The 22380-nt window shown below is 41.0% G+C and overlaps 1 protein-coding gene across 2 annotated transcripts in view; it reads right to left on the bottom strand.

Annotated features, from left to right (window-relative positions):
* The window catches only part of LOC144492892 (UDP-N-acetylglucosamine--peptide N-acetylglucosaminyltransferase 110 kDa subunit), a 71823-nt gene that overhangs the window by 13879 nt on the left and 35564 nt on the right, over positions 1 to 22380 (bottom strand). For both annotated transcript variants that reach the window (XM_078211475.1, XM_078211474.1), the window contains exons 12-19: positions 19102 to 19281; positions 16503 to 16661; positions 12824 to 12913; positions 9252 to 9377; positions 5972 to 6142; positions 2728 to 2844; positions 747 to 914; positions 202 to 354 (exon numbers count right to left, since the gene is read on the bottom strand). In XM_078211475.1, the coding sequence (XP_078067601.1) occupies positions 202 to 354; positions 747 to 914; positions 2728 to 2844; positions 5972 to 6142; positions 9252 to 9377; positions 12824 to 12913; positions 16503 to 16661; positions 19102 to 19281 (1164 nt within the window). The remainder of the gene's footprint in view (positions 1 to 201; positions 355 to 746; positions 915 to 2727; positions 2845 to 5971; positions 6143 to 9251; positions 9378 to 12823; positions 12914 to 16502; positions 16662 to 19101; positions 19282 to 22380) is intronic.

The raw sequence follows: 22380 nt of genomic DNA on the forward strand, positions 1-22380 counted from the left end.
GCATTTCTTTCCAAAGATACCAAACCTTAACCACTCTTTGATGCCAATTGCATTCATTCTCATTTGTTACAATGGTCAATCTAAAATTTTCAATCCTCGTCTCCTAACTTGTTTTCCCTTTTAATTGCAAAACAATCAATCCCAATATCAGCTGCATGGAACTATCCACTTCTTTTACTGAACTGTGGGGATTATACTTACACTGGCCCACATTTGCAGGGTAGACGGATCAATCTTATACAGCTGGTTGAAGTTGCAATAAACAATAGCATCTTCTGGTAAGCCATACTGTGACCGTGTTGTGACAATTATTGTGCGTGGTACCTCCTCTCCAGTTGCTGCCTTGTTGTTGATCTGATGACAGATTGAATATATACTAATTAATTTCCAGAAAAGCTCAAAGAACGTTTTCCTCAGAATATAGCCTCTAGACAGAGGCAGTAATCACCACAAAGCAATACGTCAGAGGCATTTGCAAAAAACAAAACTGTTCTACTTTCTCAAGATCTGCCAATAGTTCACAGCTGTCAGTTCCTTTAAACACAGAGGACAGGAATCAATTTATGTCCATCACACCCACCTGAGCTTTACCAAACCTACTTTCCAACAGACAAGGTACATGATCGTGGATTCAACGTCTTTTATGACCACCTCAATTATTTGGGTAATTTGAATTTGCTTGCGCCTCAAGTTGCAGAACCTCTCATTTCCCACCCATACCAAAGCCCCATTGTGCTCTCACTTACTTGTGTTGTTGCCAGTCCATTGCTGACTGTGAAGTTATTGATTGTGACCTGGATTTGCCCTTGGTTGATCATGTTGATAATGGCTTCAGCTGCCGTATTCATTGGAACAACAGGCATTGAAAGTGCAGAGTTTGTATCAGAATTGTCGCCACCATCAGGACATTTCAGCTGTTATCAGCACAGAAAAAACACATGAACTTGGAAAGCTAGGTTTGCTACTTTAGTTAATATATACAAGAAAGTTTTCAGCATGCAGTTTGCTGTTTCTGATTGATCTGATGACTTGAAGCACTATAACCAGCCCTATAAAACCCTGAGTATCTAGATATCATATCCACCATTAGCCAAATGCTGCATCAACTACTCCTTGCGTTTCAACACAAATAATTTCTTTGCGTTTACTCTGAGGAGTTGTGCTTTAGCAAAGGCCATCTGATCTCGAAACGTCAGCTCTTCTCACAGATGCTGCCAGACCTGCTGAAATTTTCCAACATTTTCTCTTTTGGATTGAAAAGGGTATTCTTGGCTATAGGAAGAGTGTTGGGACATGGGAGTCAGATGATTTGGGTTGAGGATAAACACCAACACAAAGTGATTAGGTAGAATGGCCCACTGCTATGTTGCAAATGTTATTAGCGATTTGTTGCAGTTAGCATCGTTAGAAATGAAGTAAATGTAATATGCTGTGGTCAGTGAAAATTAGTAAAAGGAAAAGTATTCTAAAATAATCATCTGTAATATTTCAGCAAAACCTTAGTGATAATAATTTATAGCTGCTGTTTTGAAGTTTTAAAAGTTAAAAACACCAAAGTGGCTGATTACCAGGAAAAAAGCTACGAAATTTAAAAAAAATGGAAATCAAGACAAGAGGAGAAAATGCCACAGTGATTTGTTTAAAAAAAGGTCCATGGCTGCGGTGGTCCTAAAAAAAAAAAGGCACGGGAAATTAAGAGTAGAAACTAACTGCCGTAGACAGCCTGCAAAAAAAAAAGTTAAAGGGGCAATGCCATTTAAAGTTGTAACTGCAAGAAAAACAATGGCAATGGACAAGAAATTTCAAGTAACCCTAGAGAGGGCAACTCCCAATGAAGTGGCAGTGGTTAGCACTGCTGCCTCACAGTGCTGATGTGGAGATGCCAGCGTTGGACTGGGGTAAACACAGTAAGAAGTCTCACAACACCAGGTTAAAGTCCAACAGGTTTATTTGGTAGCAAAAGCCACTAGTTTTCGGAGCGCTGCTCCTTCGTCAGGTAAGTGAAAGGTCTGTTCACAAACAGGGCATATAAAGTGTCTTTATATGCCCTGTTTGTGAACAGAACTCCCACTTACCTGACGAAGGAGCAGCGTTCCGAAAAGTAGTGGCTTTTGCTACCAAATAAACCTGTTGGACTTTAACCTGGTGTTGGGAGACTTCCTACTGTGTTGGCCTCTCAGTGCCACAGACCGGGGCTTGATTCAACCCTTGGGTGACTATCTGTGTAATGTTTCCACGTTCTCCCTCACCTGCGTGGGTTTCCTCCGGGTGCTCCGGTTTCCTCCCATCTTCCAAAGCTGTACAGATTACATGGATCAGCCATGTTAAATTGCCCCTTAGTGTCCAAGGTGTTTAGGTTAGGGGGATTAGTGGGGAAATGTACAGGGTTATGGTGATAGGACAGGGTTGCGTGGAGTGTAGGGGGGGATGTGGGTAAGATGCTCAGAGTTGGTGCAGACCCGATGAGCTGAATGGCCTCTTTCTGCACTGTAGGGATTCTATGATTCTATAATAGCAAACTCAATCTTCACTGATATCAAAACAGAAAGGACTGCTGCGTAAACTTTTAATTAGTTTTCTACATTATAAAAGGCTGCTCCCCAGCCAGTTTCAGGACCAAAACCAAAGATCATGCATATTCCCATTAGTGTTAAATTCAACTTGGCTCGGTGTAACTATCCAAAGCCATGCAGCTCCATTTACATACTATAGTGCTTCCATTCTTACCTTCACTACTTTGACATCAGGCAGGCTATCCAGGAACGCCTTCAGATCAATACCATTCAGAACAATTCTATTATCGTAAATGTGTCCATTTGACTTGAAATCAATCACAGCCTTTTTCTAAAGCAAGAAAAAAAACATTTACAAAGCATTAGACCTGTAAAGAAAACCACCTGTTTCTGAGATGCACTTGCTTCTACACAATGGATCAGGCTGTTTAATTAACAGATGCAATCACTTTCACATTAATATGCAATATTAACAATTGCCTAAACACAAATTAATGACATACCCCTTCATCTTGTGTAGGATAATATCTCAAAATATCAACAGCTAGAATCAGAGTTATGGGGAAAGTACAGGTGGGAGACAATGTGACTAACTGTAAACGCTTTCAAAGAGCTCGCACAAGCATGATAGACTGAATGGCTGCTTTTTGTGCAGCATAATTTGATGGCTTTATTCTTTGTGTTACCTGTTCTAAGAAATCAGCTACAGTGATAGCTGTGAATGTGTTTTTATTATATCACAGCATTAGAAGTCAGGCTGACAGCAACTTTTAATGTTTGCCAAACCTAACAATTCACAAAATACTGTCTTTGGTGGGCTGGCAACATTGGACCATACCTAGTATTTTGTTGTCTAAATTATACCAACAGACTGCATTGGGTTTAGAATATAAGACAATATACAACCGTAGGTATATCTGGGGTCAGGAAGATTAATTACGAGTAGCAACAAATTAAAGTCCCAATGACAGCCCAATTATTTGGGAAGCATAATTCCAGAGGGAGTGTGGATGTAAAAGGCATTGAAGTGTCCAATCAGCTCTGACTGTATTAAATGCTGGTTCGACAGGCTGAATGGTCTACTCCTGTTGCTATGTTACCACCAAGGACAAAGTGAACATAACACAGAAGCCCCACGTTCTTTTCTTCCATTATCTCCTCCAAGTCTGTATCCAGGATCACAAAATAAGGGATTTCCAGCAATAATTAAGAAAACCAGATTCTTGAAAACTGCATCCACATACTTCAAAGTGAGAAACCTTTTGTTAAATCAAGTTGCTCTATTTGTGCAGCACTGGGTTTTTGTGAATTGCTTCCCGCATTTTACAATGTTTCTAGTGTAGTTCCCTGTATGATAAATGTTACGCTTGACCATTCTATTCTGCATAAATGTAGAAATAATTTGGTGTGATATATGAAGTCAGACTGTTTGGAAGAATAAATAGTTTATACTACTGCCAATATGACAGGTGAAATATATACAATACAAACTGTCAAATCACTGATAGCCTGGAGATGTGCACTAATTTCATGATTTACATATATGCCCACAACATTAATGGGACAGCATCGTTCAGTACAAAGTGTATTCGACACGACACCAGGAAATAAACAGATTAACCTGCTATCGTTAAAGGTCCAGAGAAATCCACACTAGAGTTGGGGTTATAACTAATTGTTATCACCATGATGGTCTAAAATTATCGCTACTTGTTGGGCTCTACTGAATCAAATGGAATGCACTCAGATGTTTGCCTTCTTCCCAATAAGATTTCCAATGTATTTCTAGAATCTCAGGAATACACTGTCACTGCAAAAAGGATATTATGTATCCATTAATTCACTGGGCAAGTTGAAAAACACATTTGAAGTTATGCTTTTCTTTTATTTGTTTCCAAGGTGCAAATGTCGTAGGCAAAACCAGCATTTGTCATCCATCCTCAATTGCCTTGGAGAAGGTGGTGCAATAGCAGAACACTTGGAAAACAGTGGCAGGATCGGGCAGTCAATAAGGATTTATAGAAGGGAAATCATGCTTGACAAATTATGAAATTCTTCAAGGATGTAGAGTTGCTGAGGGGGAAATCAGTGGATGTGGTTTATTTGGACTTTCAGAAGGCTTTCAACAAGGTCCAGCATAAAGGATTAGCATGTAAAACTAAAGCGCACAAGATTGGGAGTAATGTTTTGAGATGGATAGAAAATTGGTTGGCAGGCAAGAAACAATGAGTAGGAATAAATGGGTTGTTTCCAAGTGGCAGGCAGTGACCGGTGGGGTTCCACAGGAATCAGTGCGAGGATCCCAGCTACTTACAATATATATTGATATAGAAACTTAATGTAATATCTCCAAATTTGCAGATGACACAAAGTTGGCTGGGAGGGTGAGCTGAGGGAGATGGAGATGCTTCAGTGTAATTTTGGCAAACAGTGGACAAATGCAGTATAACATGAATAAATGTGAACTTTGATAACAAAGAGGAAGGCAGATTATCTGAATGACTAGATTGAGAGGGGGTAATGCGCAACTCAGCTTGGATGTCTTTGTACACCAGTGAAGGTAGGAATTCAGACGGAGCAGGTGATGAAGGTGGCAAATGGTATATTGGCGTTCGTAGCAAGGGGATTAGAGTTCAGGAACAGGTATGTCTTGCTGCAGTTATACAGGGCTTGGTGAGATCATGCTTGGAACATCTTGTACAGTTTTGATCTCCATATCTGAGGAGAGACGTTCTTGCTATGGAGACAGTACAGTGAAGGTCTATCACACTGATTCCTGGGATGACAGGACTTGCATACGAGGAGAGATCAAGTCTGTTAGGATTATGTCTGCTTGAGTTTGGAAGAATGAGAGGGAATCTCATACAAACATACCCAGAGTGGTGGCCTGTGGAATTCTCTACCACAGAAAGCAGTTGAGACCAAATATTTTGTTTTCAAGGAGCTAAATATATCTCTTAGGGATAAAGGATCAATCGATTTGGGAAGAAAGCCAGAACAAGTTACTGAATTGGATGATTAGCCATGATCATAACGAATGGTGGAACAGGCTCACAAGGCCAATGGCCTACCACTGCTCCTGCTTTCTATGTTTTCTATGTTCCTTGAATCACTGCAATCCATGCAGTGTAGGTACACCCACAGTGCTATTTGGAAATGTGTTTCAGGATTTTGACCAAGTGAAGGAACAACAATATAGCTCCAGGTGAGGATGGTACGACTTGGAACAGAACTTTGTGGTGTTCCCATGCCTTTGCTCTTCGAAATGGAAGTTTATTGCTCTCTAGTATAACTATAGCAGAAGTAATAATTGTGACCATGGACATTTTTACTCAGTTGATAAGTGACTTTCACAGCTAGGTGGATAATGTGGAAAGGTATCATTTACCGAACAACTCAACCATGATGTTCCAAGGATACCCGATAATGGACACGCAGAGGGAAGCTTAACACATTACCTTCAGGTGTGGGAACATGTTGGCATGGTCTCCAATAAAGAAGGTGTTGGGCATGTAAGCCAGCTTTTCTGAGTACTGCTCTGCCAGGTCAAGTGGTGATGTTTCCTTATCAGTTATAATGTAATCCATGAATGGGGCTCCACTTGTTCCAGGATAACCAAGCCACATTGCCTGGGAAAGTAAAGCTGTACTTCAATATAACACTCGCCTTCACATAAAATTGCACAGTTCAATATGTCCAATGTTTATTCATTAGAATATCAAGTAGTGAACAGAACAGTGACTAACACAAATCTGACTACTCGCTAAACATTTAGATTGCTGTGCATGAACTATGTAGAAAACGGAAGCAGGATGTGGCAATTCCTTCACTGCAAGATAAATACTCTCATTCAAAGAAACAGCGCTTACTTTTGTTGAGCAAAATGCTCCAATGCGCTTCATCATCATCAACTTGGATTTATAAACAACTTTAACACAGTGAGATGCCTAAAATGCTTAGGCATCTCACTGTGTTAAAGTTGTTTATAAATGAGGAGCATCAAGAAAAAAAATTGGAAAGTCATGGCACAAGATTAGGACACATGACAAAAGATTGGTCAGAGGGATAGGTTTTAGGGAGTATCTTAAAAGGAAGGAGCTAGAGAGACAAGAGGTTTAGTTAAAGGAAATCTTGGGTCAAGACACCTGAAGACACAGCTGCCAATGGTGGAGCAATAAAAATCTGAGATGCACAAAGAAACAAGAATTGGGTGGACTGCAGAGATCTCAGTTGTAGGATGACTTGGGCAGGGATTTGGAAACAAGTTGAGAACGTTAAAATTGAGACATTGCTAGACTAGAGGCCAATGTAGTTGAATAAGTACAGGCGTGATGAGTGAATGGGACTTGGTATAATTAAAACTGGGGCAGCAGTGTTTTGCATAACTTTAAATTTGGGGAGGGTCAAACAAGGGAGACTGAACAGAAGTGCTTTTATAATAGTCATGTTTGAAGGTGACAAAGGCATAGAGAAGGATTTTGTCAGCAGATATGCTGAGACATGGCATAGTTGGTAGAAGTTATGGGTCATGGTGATGATGTAGGTATGTGGTTGGCAATCCATCTTGGGGTTAAGTACAACACCAAGGTTGTGAGCAGTTTGATTCAGTTTCAGACAGTTGCCAGAGAGGGATGGAGCTGTTGGATCAGAGATGGGGATTGAGGTGGGGGCCGAAAACATACAAACATCAGAAATAGGAGCCGTAGGCCATTTGGCCCAATGAGCCTACTCAGCAATAAATAGGATCAGGTATCATCTGAGCACAGTTTCAATTCCTCTTGCCTGTCCCCCATAACCCTCAAACTGCACACAGTACACTAGGTGTGTTACGCTTGGTGTGGGCCTATATAGTTGTAGCAAGATTTCCTTATTTTTATGTTGTATCCCCCTTACAATAAAGGCCAATATTCCAATTGTCTTCCTAATTACTTGTATCCACATGCTATTTTTTTATGATTCATGTACGAGGACACCCCAATCACTTTATACCACAGCATTCTGCAGTTTCTTCATTGAAATAGTGTTCTACTTTTCTATTCTTCCCACCAAAGTGGACAATCACATTTTCCCATCTTACACTCCATCTGCAAAAGTTTTGCCCACTCACTTAACTTATCGATATCCCTTCGCAGACTGCATTCTTCTCACAATTTGCTTTCCCACCTATCTTTGTCACCAGCAAATTTGGCTACAATAAACTATGCCCCTTCATCCAGGTCAATAGTAGACTATAAATCATTGACACCCCAGCATTGATCCACTCAATACTGTTTGCCATCTCAAAATGATCCATTTATCCTGATTCTCTCTTTCCCATCAGTAACTAAATCCTGTATGTTGATACATTACCCCCAACCATATACGAACAAAGAGTAGGGTATTCAACTCCTCGATACTGCTATTCATTTAATATTATGGCTGATCTGATAGTAACCTCAAATCTGTATCCCACCCACCCCCAATAACCCATCACCCTCTTGCTTACCAATAACCCATTTAGCTTTGCCTTAAAAAACAAAGACTCTGCTTCTACCATCTTATCAGGTAGAGATTTCCAAAGACTCATGACCCTAAGAAAAAATCCTGTTTATTAACCTTTTGTGTGGCATCTCACAAAATGCCTTTTGGAAATCCAAGTACACGACATCGACTGGCTCCTTTATCCACCTTGTTCGTTACACCTTCAATGATCTAATAAATTTGTCAGACAATTTTTCCCTTTGATTAACCATGTTTTCTCTACTTGACTGCATTTTGATTTTCTAAACACCCTGTTATCATTTGATTCCAAATAGCTTCATGGCCAGGCAATAAGCTATTGCCTTCCATCGCAATGCTTAGTTGGAAGACATTTCTGCTCATTCAGCACTAGGTGTCAGACTGGGATTGGATCAAATTAGAGATAGCACGGAAATTTAAAAAGCAGTGAGATGGAGCTGGGTGTTGTCAGCAGAATGGGATTTATTTTTGAATTATATATCAGATTAGATAGAGCAGGAATTGGGACACAAAGAAGGCAGGACATGCGAGGAAAAGGAGGCAATGTTAAAAATGAACAGAAATTAAGAGTCAGACCTAGCTCTGTGAGAGAATTGTAGAACAGAGGGTTAAGCTAGCAGAATTTTACAAGGAAGTAAATAGCACTACACTCTGGACTTGAGGTTACAAGTTGGAACCAAGGAGTTAAGGAGCAGCAAAAGCCATACAAGAATGCAAAGATAAAGATGTCATTTTGAAATCAATGCACTGGGAAGGTGGGTGAAGAGTTCTGGATGGCTTGGAGTTTGCATATCTTAGATTCCAGGAGACAAGTAGCACTGGAGCAAAATCCTGGGAAGTTGTGAAGACAAAGATGATAGATTTGGTAAAACACAGTTGAAGTGGGGAGGGGGACAGCTACAATTTTCAGGAGACTCAGCTTAATATCAAGCAGGGCTCAAATACACCAAGGCAAACATCGTAATTAAGAATGATAAGGAAATTGGATTTATTATTGTCACATGTATTAGTGTACAGTGAAAAGTATTATTTCTCGCACGCTATACAAAGCATAACATTGATAAGGAAAGAAGAGGGTGCAGAATGTAGTGTTACAGTCGGAGTTAAGTATAGAGAAAGATCACTGGATTGTTGAATTTTAGAATTGAACTGACACACTGTGTTCTGCAGATTATTTAACAATTTGTCTACCTTTATTTATTTACAACATAAACACAAATGAATTAATTGGTTACAGACCTGTATAGGTGCTGGACGGAGAGCAAACAGTTCATTCCGTGCTCCTTTAGTGTACCCATTCATGTTAACAAGAATGTGAATTCCATCTTGATGAATACGATCGGCTGCTTTGCCGTTGCATGGGATCTGCACAAAAATGCAACAAGAAAATGCATTCTATAGGAAATGCAAAAAATGACAGCATTCTCAGGGATAACAGTATTCAGAAGGCTTAACAATCCCTGGTGCAATAAAATGTTTAACCTTCAAATTATACAAATATGTTTCTGACTCAATCCTACATCATTCAGGTAGCAGCTGCCTAACTTAGAGAATTAAATTTCCAGAACATCCAGTCTATTAGAAGGCAAAAAGGATAGAGGAAGATAGGTAATCACTTAATAGATATAAACCAAAAAAGTCCCATAAGTGATTCAAAGATATGAGACCATACTCAGTATATTTGGAAGGGAGGTCATTTGTGATCTCAAGCTGCACAGTCCTTCACAGTCTCTGGATTCAGCCTGTTTACACTGCAGTTTGCTTGTTCTATATACCAGCGACACATCTACATGTATCATGATGATATCCCTGCTCTTTTAATAATACATAGTCTTTACACAGGAGTACTCTGATTTCATTTATTGTCACATGTATTAGTATACAATGATAGTATTTATCAAAATTCGCTGGACTCTGGGGTAGTGCCGGCTGACTGGAAAACAGCTACTGTTACGCCGCTGTTTAAAAAAGAAAGTAGACAAAAGGCGGGTAACTACAGGCCGGTTAGCTTAATGTCCGTAGTTGGGAAGATGCTAGAGTCCATTATTAAAGAGGAAATAACAGAGCACCTGAATAAGAATGGTTCGATCAAGCAGACGCAGCATGGATTCATGAAGGGAAAGTCGTGTTTGACGAATCTACTGGACTTTTATGAAGATGTCACTAGTGCGGTTGACAGAGGGGAACCGGTGGATGTGGTGTTTTTAGATTTCCAGAAGGCGTTCGATAAGGTGCCTCACAAAAGGTTGCTGCAGAAGATTGGGGTACACGGAGTTAGGGGTAAGGTGTTGGCGTGGATTGGGGATTGGCTATCTAACAGGAAGCAGAGAGTTGGGATAAATGGGTGCTTTTCTGGTTGGCAGTTGGTGACCAGTGGCGTGCCGCAGGGATTGGTGCTGGGGCCTCAATTGTTTACCATTTACATAGATGATCTGGAGGAGGGGACTGAATCTAGGGTATTCAAGTTTGCTGATGACACGAAGGTGAGTGGGAAAGCGAATTGCGTGGAGGACGCGGAAAGTCTGCAGAGATATTTGGATAGGCTGAGCGAGTGGGCGAGGATCTGGCAGATAGAATATAACGTTAGCAAATGTGAGGTTATCCACTTTGGAAGAAATAATAGTAAATTGGAATATTATTTAAATGGAGAAAAATTACATCGTGCGACTGTGCAGAGGGACCTGGGGGTCCTTGTGCACGAATCGCAAAAACTCAGTCTGCAGGTGCAGCAGGTGATCAAGAAGGCGAATGGAATGTTGGCCTTTATCGCGAGGGGGATAGAATATAAAAGCAGGGAGGTCTTGCTGCAACTGTACAAGGCACTGGTGAGGCTGCAACTGGAGTACTGTGTGCAGTTTTGGTCCCCTTATTTGCGAAAGGATATATTGGCCTTGGAGGGAGTGCAGAGAAGGTTCACCAGGTTGATACCGGAGATGAGGGGTGTAGCTTATGAGGAGAGATTAAACAGATTGGGTCTGTACTCGTTGGAGTTTAGAAGGATGAGGGGTGATCTTATAGAGACATATAAGATAATGAAGGGGCTGGATAGGGTAGAGGTGGAGAGATTCTTTCCACTTAGAAGGGAAACCAGAACTAGAGGGCACAGCCTCAAAATAAGGGGGGGCCGGTTCAGAACAGAGTTGAGGGGGAACTTCTTCTCTCAGAGGGTAGTGAATCTCTGGAATTCTCTGCCCATTGAAGTGGTGGAGGCTTCCTCGTTGAATATGTTTAAATCACGGGTAGATAGTTTTCTGATTGATAAGGGAATTAGGGGATATGGGGAGCAGGCGGGTAAGTGGAACTGATTCGCTTCAGATCAGCCATGATCTTGTTGAATGGCGGGGCAGGCTCGAAGGGCCAGATGGCCTACTCCTGCTCCTATTTCTTATGTTCTTATGAAAGTATTAGTATACAGTGAAAGTATTGTTTCTTGCGCACTATACAGACAAAACGTACCATTCATAGAGAAGGAAAGGAGAGAGTGCAGAATGTAGTGTTACAGTCATAGCTAGGGTGTAGAGAAAGATCAACTTAATGTGAGGTCAGTCCATTCAAAAGTCTGATGACAGCAGGGAAGAAGCTGTTCTTGAGTCGGACTGTAGAACAAAGATCATTTTGGGTTTCAATTATGATTTTGTGTTGGTCTTTGTTTCCTGCTGTGTTGGCTCAATAGAGGGATATGGGCCAAACATTTGCAATTGGGACTAGCTGGGAGGGCACCATGGTTGGCATGGACCGGTTGGGCTGAAGGGTCTGATCTGTGCTGTATTGCTCTATGACTCTCAAGAGAGAATACAAGAAAATACTGGCAGGTAACATCAAAAACCCAAAAGGTGTTATACCATTAACAGCAAGAAAATAACTAAGGAAAGGGCAGGGCTCAGAGTGCACATGGTAATTTATGAATTGATGCAGAAGATGCGGGCTGGGTTCTCGATGAGTATTGTCTCAGTCCTCACCAGGGAGAGGGATCATCCTAGTTAAAGAGGTGGTGTGAAATATTGGATACAATAAGGCTAGCATAATGACAGAGGAAGTGCTGGAGGCACTAACAGCCTTGAAGGCAGGTAGATCACCAAGGTTGGATGAATTATATCCAAATTGTATCCTGACTGTTAAAGGAAGCCAGAGAGGGAAACAAGAAATGCTGAGGATCATTTTCCAATCCCCAGTAGATACTGATGAGGTATTAGAGGATTGGTGGTTAGCAAACATTGTACCATTATACAGGGGATAAGCCAGAAAGTCTGACTTGGGTCATAGAATTGATTCCAATAATTTGTCGAAGAGACAGGATAAACTGACACTTAGAAGGCACGGATTGATCAGGGATAGCCTTGTGTTTGGGAAAATAGTATCTTTCTTACTTAGATCAATGAATTGAATGTTTCTGCCTCCACCACCAATTCTGGCAATAAATTTCAAACACCCACCACTCTCTAGGTGAAAATGTTTTGCCTCGTGTGCCTTCTACTTCTTCTCCCAATCACCTTAAATCTATGCTCCCTGGTAACTGACCCCTCAGCTCGGGGAAACAAATCTTTTCTGTCTATTTCATCAGTTTTGTACACCTTGTTAGTTCACCCTTCAGCATTCCATGTTGCAAGGAAAACAATCCTATCTGTGATGCAATTTTCAAGCAGCAGTTGTTAAGACTACCCTGCCTTTCCTGGGCTAAAAATTAAGCCCTGGACTACAAATCTCACAGATCAAGATCTGGACAATAAGCAGCAGAAATAAGCTATGATGGAAATGTATAAATTCCTGATCAATATTATTGTGCCCGAAATGTACATGCCACTTGCTCTTACCTGGGATAGGTCCACAAAATGATTCGCTTCAGCAACCACCTTCACACGAAAATTAGTACCATCATCAGAACTCAATGCATAGCAAAAAACCTGCCAGACAATAGACAAAGTACAAAAATAATTTGATACACTGAACAAAACACTACATTAAGTTGCTTCATAAATGTCATGTTTAGTTTCAATTCCGCGTGAACAAGGAAGTCAAACTAATTTTAAATGCTGGACCTGATCAGAAACCCTGAATCATAGCACAGACCACATTCGCTGTATGGACAGTATGCTTCAATTTTCAGCTAAAACTGACACATAGTGCAGGTGGCACGGTAGCAGTGGTTAACACTGCTGCTTCACAGCTCCAGGGACCTGGGTTCAATTCCCGGCTTGGGTCACTGTCTGTGTGGAGTTTGCACATTCTCCTCGTGTCTGCGTGGGTTTCCTCCGGGTGCTCCGGTTTCCTCCCACAGTCCAAAGATGTGCGGGTTAGGTTGATTGGCCGTGCTAAAATTGCCCCTTAGTGTCCTGAGATGCGTAGATTAGAGGGATTAGTGGGTAAATATGTAGGGGCCTGGGTGAGATTGTGGTCGGTACAGACTCGATGGGCCAAATGGTCTCTTTCTGCACTGTAGGGTTTCTAATACATACATCTCAACATGAAAGCTGAAGAAATCATAAGGAACGTTTTAAAATGGTTTCCCTGAAGCCAGTGGGAGCAATTGTGCTGCTCCCAGCACTGCTGTACTGAGGGCCGACTCCAGCCCATACTCTGCTTTTCTTCATTTTCTTCCACTCCATTTAAGGATTTACTGGAAAAATACAAGGCCTAAATGTAATCCCCAATGTCACAAAGACTACTATTAATAAAATAGGTTTGAACTAACATTAAGCCCTAGCGCACCCATGATTTTCAACCACTTTTGCAGTTTTCACAATGAGTTCAAAACTTCAGAAAATGGATGGATCACAGAGAATTGCATAGGCAATCACAATGCACATTTTAACAGAAGCAACTATAGGCAAGAATGAACCAAATTAGTCACCATAAAATAATGGTATTAATTCAAAAGATTATTGTTTCATAACGATGCATTTATCACTATTAGCTTTAGTGTCTTCAAATATTATATTCTTTCATTCTAGCTGCTTTTACTTACAAATTAAGCACAGATTTTCCATTCATGTCCATAGAGAAATGCAAAATGAAATTCAATTTAGATGTTAGAGGAAATTAGGATAACCTGGTACTAAAAATCGGGGTTACCTAATTTAGAAATGAACATAATACTGGAAAAGTATGAAATACCTAGAATTAGAGGTACAGTTGCATAGAAACACAAACACAGTTAGAGATTTTATGTATTTTTGAAATATTCTGTACACCTTGGCCAAAATACAGACTGTCCCAAGGCATAATGGGATGAAAGCTCAGTGAGGTGAACCACATTCTTCAAGCCACAGAGCACAGTTTTTATCAGTATAGGTTACAAGTTCCCAGACACTAACATGAATGGGCCAATTCAATTTCTACACATAAGAAGTGCTTAGCCATCAGTGAGAATGAGAACATTTGAACTCTACGACCTACGTAATAGAGACAGTGGAAAAGGTACCTTTGAACTCTATTACCTACGCAATTGAAATTGCTAAAAGACAAGTGGGCGGGAGCTTCTGGATTCTACAGACCAATGAATTCTCATGCTGCCAGAGAGTAGGATGTAATTGGCCAAGGTAAATAATCCATACTAACATGATTTGTCCATACTATTAAGATGGAATAAGTAAGTGGGCAGATGACTTCTGAAGGAGTATAATTGCAAAATATCTTGATAATGCAATTTGAGCTGTCTCAAAATGCTCTTCCTCCATGGTGGAACCAGGCCTGGGCAATAAAGTAAGTCTTCAAACCAGAATTACTGTCTTGCACAAGTTCTTTGTATTTGCTGAACTGTATTAATAAAAGAGAAATTTCCTGCACGAAGCCAGCAAAATACATAGGTCTCTGAAAAACTTCTAGAGGGTGGCACAGTGGTTAGCACTGCTGCCTCACAGTTCCAGGGACCTGGGTTTGATTCCCGGCTTGAGTCACTGTCTGTGTGGAGTGTGCACGTTCTCCATGTCTGTGTGGGTTTCCTCCAGGTGCTCCCGTTTCCTCCCACAGTTAACAGTGTTAACGCAAGCCAACTTGTGACTAATAAATAAACTTCAAACTTTTACTGTGATAATCTACCTACATGTTCTGCAGTTCCAGTGAAGACTACTACTAAAGCCATAAAATATTTTTTCTTTAAAAAAAAAAGCTAGATCTTAGCTTGCAACAAAAGGGACAAAGCTGTTTTTTTTGTTTCAAGTAATCATTCAGGGTATATGGGTCTTGCCAGCAAGGCCAGCAATTGTTGTCCACTCATAACTGCCCTCAAGAGGGTGGTGAATCACCACACTGTACTGTTGGTACATCCACAGTGCTGCACTGCACTGTAGATACATTCAGTGCTGTTAAGAGATATCCAAGATTCTGGCCCAGTGACAGTGAAGGAATGACAACATAGTCCCAGGTCAGGGTGGTATATGGCTTAGGAGGGTACTTGCAGGTTGCGGTATTTCTGTGCACCTGCTGCCCTTGTCTTTCTAGGTGGTAACAGTCACAAGTGTGGAAGGTGCTGTCGAAGAAACCTTGGCGAGTTGCTGCAGTGCCTCTTGTAGATTGTACACACAGCTACCACTGTTAATTGGTGGTGGAGAGCATGAATGTTGAAGGTGGTGGATAGGGTACCAATCAAGCGAGCTCCTTCATCCTAGATGGTTTCAAACTTCTTGACTGTTGTCGGAGCAGCATCCACCCAGGCAAGACGACAGTTTTCCATAACACTCCTGACTTGTGTGTTGCAGATGGTAGACAGGACAGCTAGTAGTTGCGGGGCCCCTAGTGGAGATAATTGTTTCATCGACAGCCCTGGGTGAGGTGTCGGAAGATGAAAGGAGGCAAATGTTATACCAATATTTAACAAAGGCAGCAGGGAAAAGGTAGGGAACTATAGACTGGTGAGTCTAATGTCAGTGGTGTGTAAATTGTTCAAGGGGATTTTGAGAGACAGGATGCATTTGGAAAGGTAAAGACTGATTAGGGATTATTTGTTTTATTCTTTGGTTAAAGGTTCAGTAGCAGACTCCTGTTCACTAACTATCCTCCATGGTTTCTTAAAAAAAATGCCAGTTAGGATCTATCAAGCCAGGGTTTTCCTTTCCTCCACCCCCCAGGACCTTAATATCAACTGGGATCAAAACAGGATGGTATATGAAAGGACTGGACATCCTGCAACTATAAAAGATAATGCAGAATATAAAACTTCCCTTTTATTGACAAGCATTTAAACTTCCTTGATCATTTCAGGCATAATACCAAATTAATCAAAGTTCTATATTTCTGGAAAACTAAACTCAAGTCTCAAAATTACATCATCTCGACGAACAGAGGCATTTGCTCCTCTGGTTGGAGGCTGAATTAACTCATTCTCACACACACACATGGATGTTGCACTTGACAATTCAAACAAATGTGCCAGGATACAAAACAGTTTCACAACCCAGAAGACAAAATGGTCACAGGCAACACAACCAGCATGCATCTAAAAAGCTTCTAATTCTAGAATTTAACCCAAAAAAAAAGTTCATTACTTCTGATTACCTCAAATTTTTCAGAATTGTGCATCCCAGGGATTGATTGCATCAGATGAGAGGTGGGGTGGTTCCCAAAATCTGAACTCACAAAACCAATTTTCAGACGTCCATTACTAGCTTTCAAATCTTTTGGATGTTCATATGGTGGCTTGTGAAGGACATTAATCTGCAAAGAAAAAGTGTAAACATTACTACAGAGTGTGCTATGTGTGTGTGTGTTGGGGGGAGAGGGGTTAGTTCTGGAATGTGGGAACAAATGTTAATAATCTTTTCACAATGTTACTCCAGGCCCAAGTCTAAATGCAGCCCCTTGAAAGACCTGTTTAGTGGCCTCCAGTCGGTAGGTTTTTATTCCAATCAACTAAACCTAATCAATTGAAATAATTAGATGTGTGAATATAATTTACAACTATTAATGAAAAAATAAGAGCTGCTTGATAAAACAAATGGAATAATCACAGAGAACTTTAATCTTCATATAGACTGGACAAATCAAATCGGCATAAGTAGTTTGGAGGATAAGTTAATAGAATGCATTGAGATCACTAGGGAAGAGGCTACTTCAGATTAATTTTTTAAACGTAGGCCCAAGGGATTAACTTGTAATCACATTGCACGGGATTCTGTGAAAGAGTGATCAGAATACGATAAAAATCAGTCTAAAATTCTGACGGCAATGTACACAAGTCCAAAACTAGAGTTCTGAAGTTAAATAAAGCCAATTACTAACGTAGAACAGCCAGGTTAGCTAAGAGATTGGGAAATTAGATTCAAAAGGTGTGATGGTAGATGAGCAAAAGTGATAATTTAAAGAAATATTCATAATTTTCAACATTCCACTGAGACAAAAAAATCCAACTGTGGCTGCCAACTAGAGAGTTAGGGATATTACTATATGAGGAGGTTTAACGTATTGCCAAGAAGAGTAATATGTCCAAGGGTTGGGGAAGGTATAGGTACTAGGAAAGCATGACCAAAATCATGAATTACTTTAAGTTTCCATTTGTTAAAGAAAAAGCACAGGAGAACTTAATGCAACCGTAAAACAATAAATCCCCTGGACCCGACAACCTACATCCAATTTTTTTTTAAAAAGAGGTGGCTATAGAGAGGAGTTTCAGATTTGCTGGAACTTGGAAGAATCCCAGTGGATTGGAAGATAGCAAATGTAACTTTGATAATCAAGAGAGGTGGGGGAGAGAAAGGAAATCACAGGCCAATCAGTCTGACACAATTCAACAGAAAAGTGCTGGAATCGATTATTAAGCAGTACTAACGACATTCAGAAAAACATATTTGGCAGAGTCAACATAATTTGATGAAACAAGAATCTTGTTTGGCAAATCTGTCAGACTATTTTGAGGAAGTGGCAGAGGTTAGACAGCTGTTTCTCAGCGCCAGGGACCTCGGTTCGATTCCAACCTTGCCTGTGTGCAGTTTGCACTTTTCTCCCTATGTCTGCGTAGATTTCCTTCGGTTTTGACCCAGAGAGTGTCAGGGGTATTTATGTGGGGTTACAGGGATAGGGGCCTGGGCGGGTTAGTTGTTAATGCAGGCTCAATGGGTGGAATGGCTCCCTCCCCATTGTAGGAATTCTATTCTAAGTGGCTTGAGGCAACAATCTTCTGCCTCAAAGGTGAGATTATTCGTTCAGAAACAAGCTGATGTGAGCAAAAGCAGAATTATTATGGAAGAGATAAGATAAATATAAAGACAGACACACAAAAATAGAATTAGATACAAATGGGTTAAAACACAGAGTAAACAGATGTGTTGAAATCATGGGGGCGATTCTCCCAAAAAAGATTCAGTGTCGAATTTGTGCAAAAACGGGAGTAAATCCGCTGTTTTTTCTTTTTTTGTTTCAAAATGAATCTCCCACACTCTTGTGCACTGCAGAGTGCACTAGCGTGAATCCTGTTGAAAATCAGTGGGCGGGGCCTATTCCTGCCAGAGAGGCCAAGAGCATTGCGTTGAGCAGGCCACTGTGCGCATGCTGATCTGTCAGCGCCGTAGCCCCTGCACTGCCTGCCCCCTAATCGCTAGCCAGCCCCCATGACCCCCGCATCGCCAGCTATGCGACCCGACCCCCCCCCCCCCCCCCCGTGGCAGTGGAAACCTCCACCCATTGCCCCATCTCCAATGGGCAATGCCAAGATACCCCCTAGGCACTGGCACTTTGTCCCTTGGCAGTGCCAAGGGGCCCAGGCTGGCAATGCCCAAGGGGTACCCCCCGACCCTCTTGGGGGCCCTTGATTGCCCCCTTCATTCCAGCGGGGTTGGGCCGCCAGCTCCCCACAAGTGGGGAGCTATAGTAAACCCCACTGAAGTGAAACATTCGTGGCGGAGAAATCCAGCTGCTGGAGACTCTGAGGTCATGGCACCAGCGGGGAACCCGTGAAATGGCCTCCGCTCGAGTCTACAAAAGGACGCAGCGGGATGGGAGACTCACCACCGCCCCCCCCCCCCCCCCCCACATTCTTACTACCAGATGACACATTCAAAGGTTGCTATGGCTTTGGGGTGCTCTGAAGAAGCTTTAATGTACGAGATAGAAGATAAGTTGTGATGTGCAAAATATTACATGATATGTAAATATATGCTACCTTGTCAAGACAGAGATTTCCATGTCTCTCAGCAATAGCTTTACGGAAGGCATGGGACAATGGGTACAGCATGCTGTGGTGTGGATGCACTGATGGTAGTCGATTTTTCTCCAGCTGGTCAGCTACAATACTGACCAATTTCTTCATCCGCTCGTCATAATCCGTCCAGTCACATACAATCTAGAGACAACATAAGTGTATTTTTACATTTAACTGCAATTTGACATATGCATTCTGAATGATGAAATGAATGCAGATAAGCAAGGCTACCCTCACCACCTTAGTGTATACCCAGAAAAAACACCCCTAATCAAACCATCTCAAGCAATTTAGCAGTCATCAATCTGATCCTTTGCCCTACCATCTTTACCTTGGAGACACGCTTTTTTCGCATAAAATGCTGCATTATAATTTGAGACAAGGTGTTGTTGCCATTGATATTTTATTATTTTGACATTCAGTTCACTTAAACTTTTGTTCCAAATATTCAAATAAAGGCTAGAACAGGTGTTTAACTCAACAAGCCCAGATTAATGTCCCAAGATCTCCTTTTATTGAATTCGTAATTTTGAACTGATTTGGGCACACAAACCTAACATCTTGCCCATATATGCCAGTAATGTATTTTCCACAATTGCTGGTCCTCGCATTAGCATCACAAAAGTCTCAATGTCTGGACTAGGTTAGCAATCCAATATTTTATTAAAAATAGGGATTTTAGTAGACTTAATACTTCAGAGAAAAAAATGTCACTAACTTTGAAAGCCTTAAAATGTTTACTCGGGAAAACAGAAAAGTATGATGTACATATGTATGGTCATTATTTTGAGGCCAGACTGAAGCAAATTGTTAAACCAGAGAGTAGACATTGATCAAACCCTAAAAGCAGTAGTAAGCAGTGAGCAAAAAGGCAAATAGGGGACTAGCTTACAGAATGCACAGTCTGAAATGTGGTACCAACCACACTGAATCCAGACAGAAGATAAGCTACATAGACACTGAACCAATCCATCGTGGAGGGCAGCATATAGTTACGTCAAATTACTTCACAAAATGATGCATTAGAAAAAGTCAGAGTGGCCAAGATGATTCTATGTCATAGGGACAAAGTTATGAAAAAGGTCTAAGTGACTATGATTGGGAGAGGCTATAGTAAATAAGGCATTTAACAGAGAATGTATGATGGTGGAAATATACAAAATCCTTCATTAAGCTTAGAAATTGAATGTCTCCTAAACCTTTGTTTTACTGTCTATACAGTAAGAAGTTTAACAACACCAGGTTAAAGCCCAACAAGTTTATTTGGTAGCAAAAGCCACACAAGCTTTCGGAGCCCCAAGCCCCTTCTTCAGCTGAGTGGGAATTCTGTTCACAAACAGGGCATATAAAGACACAAACCCAATTTACATGAATAACGGTTGGAATGTGAATACTTACAGCTAATCAAGTCTTTAAGATACAAACAATGTGAGTGGGGAGAGTATCAAGACAGGCTAAAGAGATGTGTATTGACCTGGTGTTGACCTAAAGACCTGGTGTTGTTAAACTTCTTACTGTGTTTACCCCAGTCCAACTCCGGCATCTGTCTATAACACTGTCTATAACAGAGCTCCTCCATTCCTTGCACCATTATCCCTCAGCTTAATGGACAAAATACAGAAAATGTTTTTGACAGAGATTACTTACTTTTGGGAAGTCATTTTCCAAAACTATTTATACATACAAGAAATATAAGATGTTACAGCAGTAATGGTGGTGATCATGTCACACAGGACAGAGTATCACATCCACATCAATGCCCAGAGTGGGTACTTGAATGATAAATATCCCACCTGGGAGGGCAAGAAAAAGGGAAAAGTGCCAGGGTAATGCCAGGCAATGCACCTGTGAAGAACATTAACTGGTGTGGTCGCTGTGCACTCGGGATGCCTTTACAAGACACGCAGATGGTGACCAGGTGTAGGAATTAAAAGCCACCCACCAGCAATACATCATGGAAGCCCTGCCTGCAATCCAGTCGTTTAAGTCCCACAGTATATGGTGCAAAAAGCCGCCACTGTCATCAGACTCAATGCCGCTTTCCTTGCCCGACATTGGATCTTTCTGATATCAGAGAAAATTCCACCCCTCGAGTCAGAATGAAAAATGGTGTCCTTTAGCTGAAGTTGCAAAGGAAAAAAAATGTTCCTTGGCTGCCAAAACACTGACTTTTGTTTGGGGGGGGGGGGGGGGGGGCACTGACTTTTGTTTGGGGGGGGGGGGGGGGGGGGGGGGGGGGGGATTCCATGTCAAAAATTTTAAATGAGATTCCATACAACGAATTATTTCAAAGATAGTATAATTCAACAGTTATATAAACATTGCTTATGGGATAAAGTGCACTATACGAAATGTGAGTGAAAAAAGATTACAAATTGGCCTTTGGCTAGCTTGAAACAAATGGAGAGAAAGTAAACTTCCAAAATTGCATGGATGGCTGTAAATCTCCAATTGTTGCAATGCATGTACAAATGAACGGTTAGCAATCCTAGAGGAAGAGCATCTCACTATATAATTTTTTTCCACAGAAAATAAAGGTTTTTAATTATTTTAAAATCTCACTATTGTGATAAGTGAATCTATGATTCGTGTATTAATTGTGTGTATTTGCATACAGATTGGGGACATTAACATGTACCTCTATAAATTAACAGGCCAAAACCATGGTGGTTGGGTGAGGAAGTGTTTGCTTATAACATGTATAAAAGTGTGTAATCATCGGCTCCAGTTCTATCCTTCACCAGCTGGATACTGGAGTATTTTATATGACATTTTGAATCAAAGGGAACACGTTTATGTGACCATCACAAACCGTAGCCAAGGCCTACTCTTTAAACTAAGCTAATATATGAATGCACTGAGACTTGTACTTCAAATCAGTTTTGGATTCCGACCAGAAATTATCTCCAGAGCCCACTTTTTATTCATCCACCTCCACCCACCACTTACTCCAAGTTTCAAGTCTGAACATTAGCCACGATCCAGAAGAATTATGCTGCACTTCATAATTCCAATTAAACTGCAACATACTATGGAGGACAAATCCATCAGACATGACCAAACAGTGCCTGACAATCACCAACGTGGCTTTGTGACACACTATTATGTTTTACATTTGAATCTATAAAGTCTATGGCTTACATCCACATGTGGGAAGATATCCCACCTCCAAGAGCTGCTGGCCAATCAAATGGGCAGCAGCTCTCCAGTCCAAACAACATCAAAAGCACTGACTACTGT

Source organism: Mustelus asterias, chromosome 4 (assembly GCF_964213995.1).
Source record: "Mustelus asterias chromosome 4, sMusAst1.hap1.1, whole genome shotgun sequence".
Classification (NCBI taxonomy): Eukaryota; Metazoa; Chordata; class Chondrichthyes; order Carcharhiniformes; family Triakidae; genus Mustelus; species Mustelus asterias.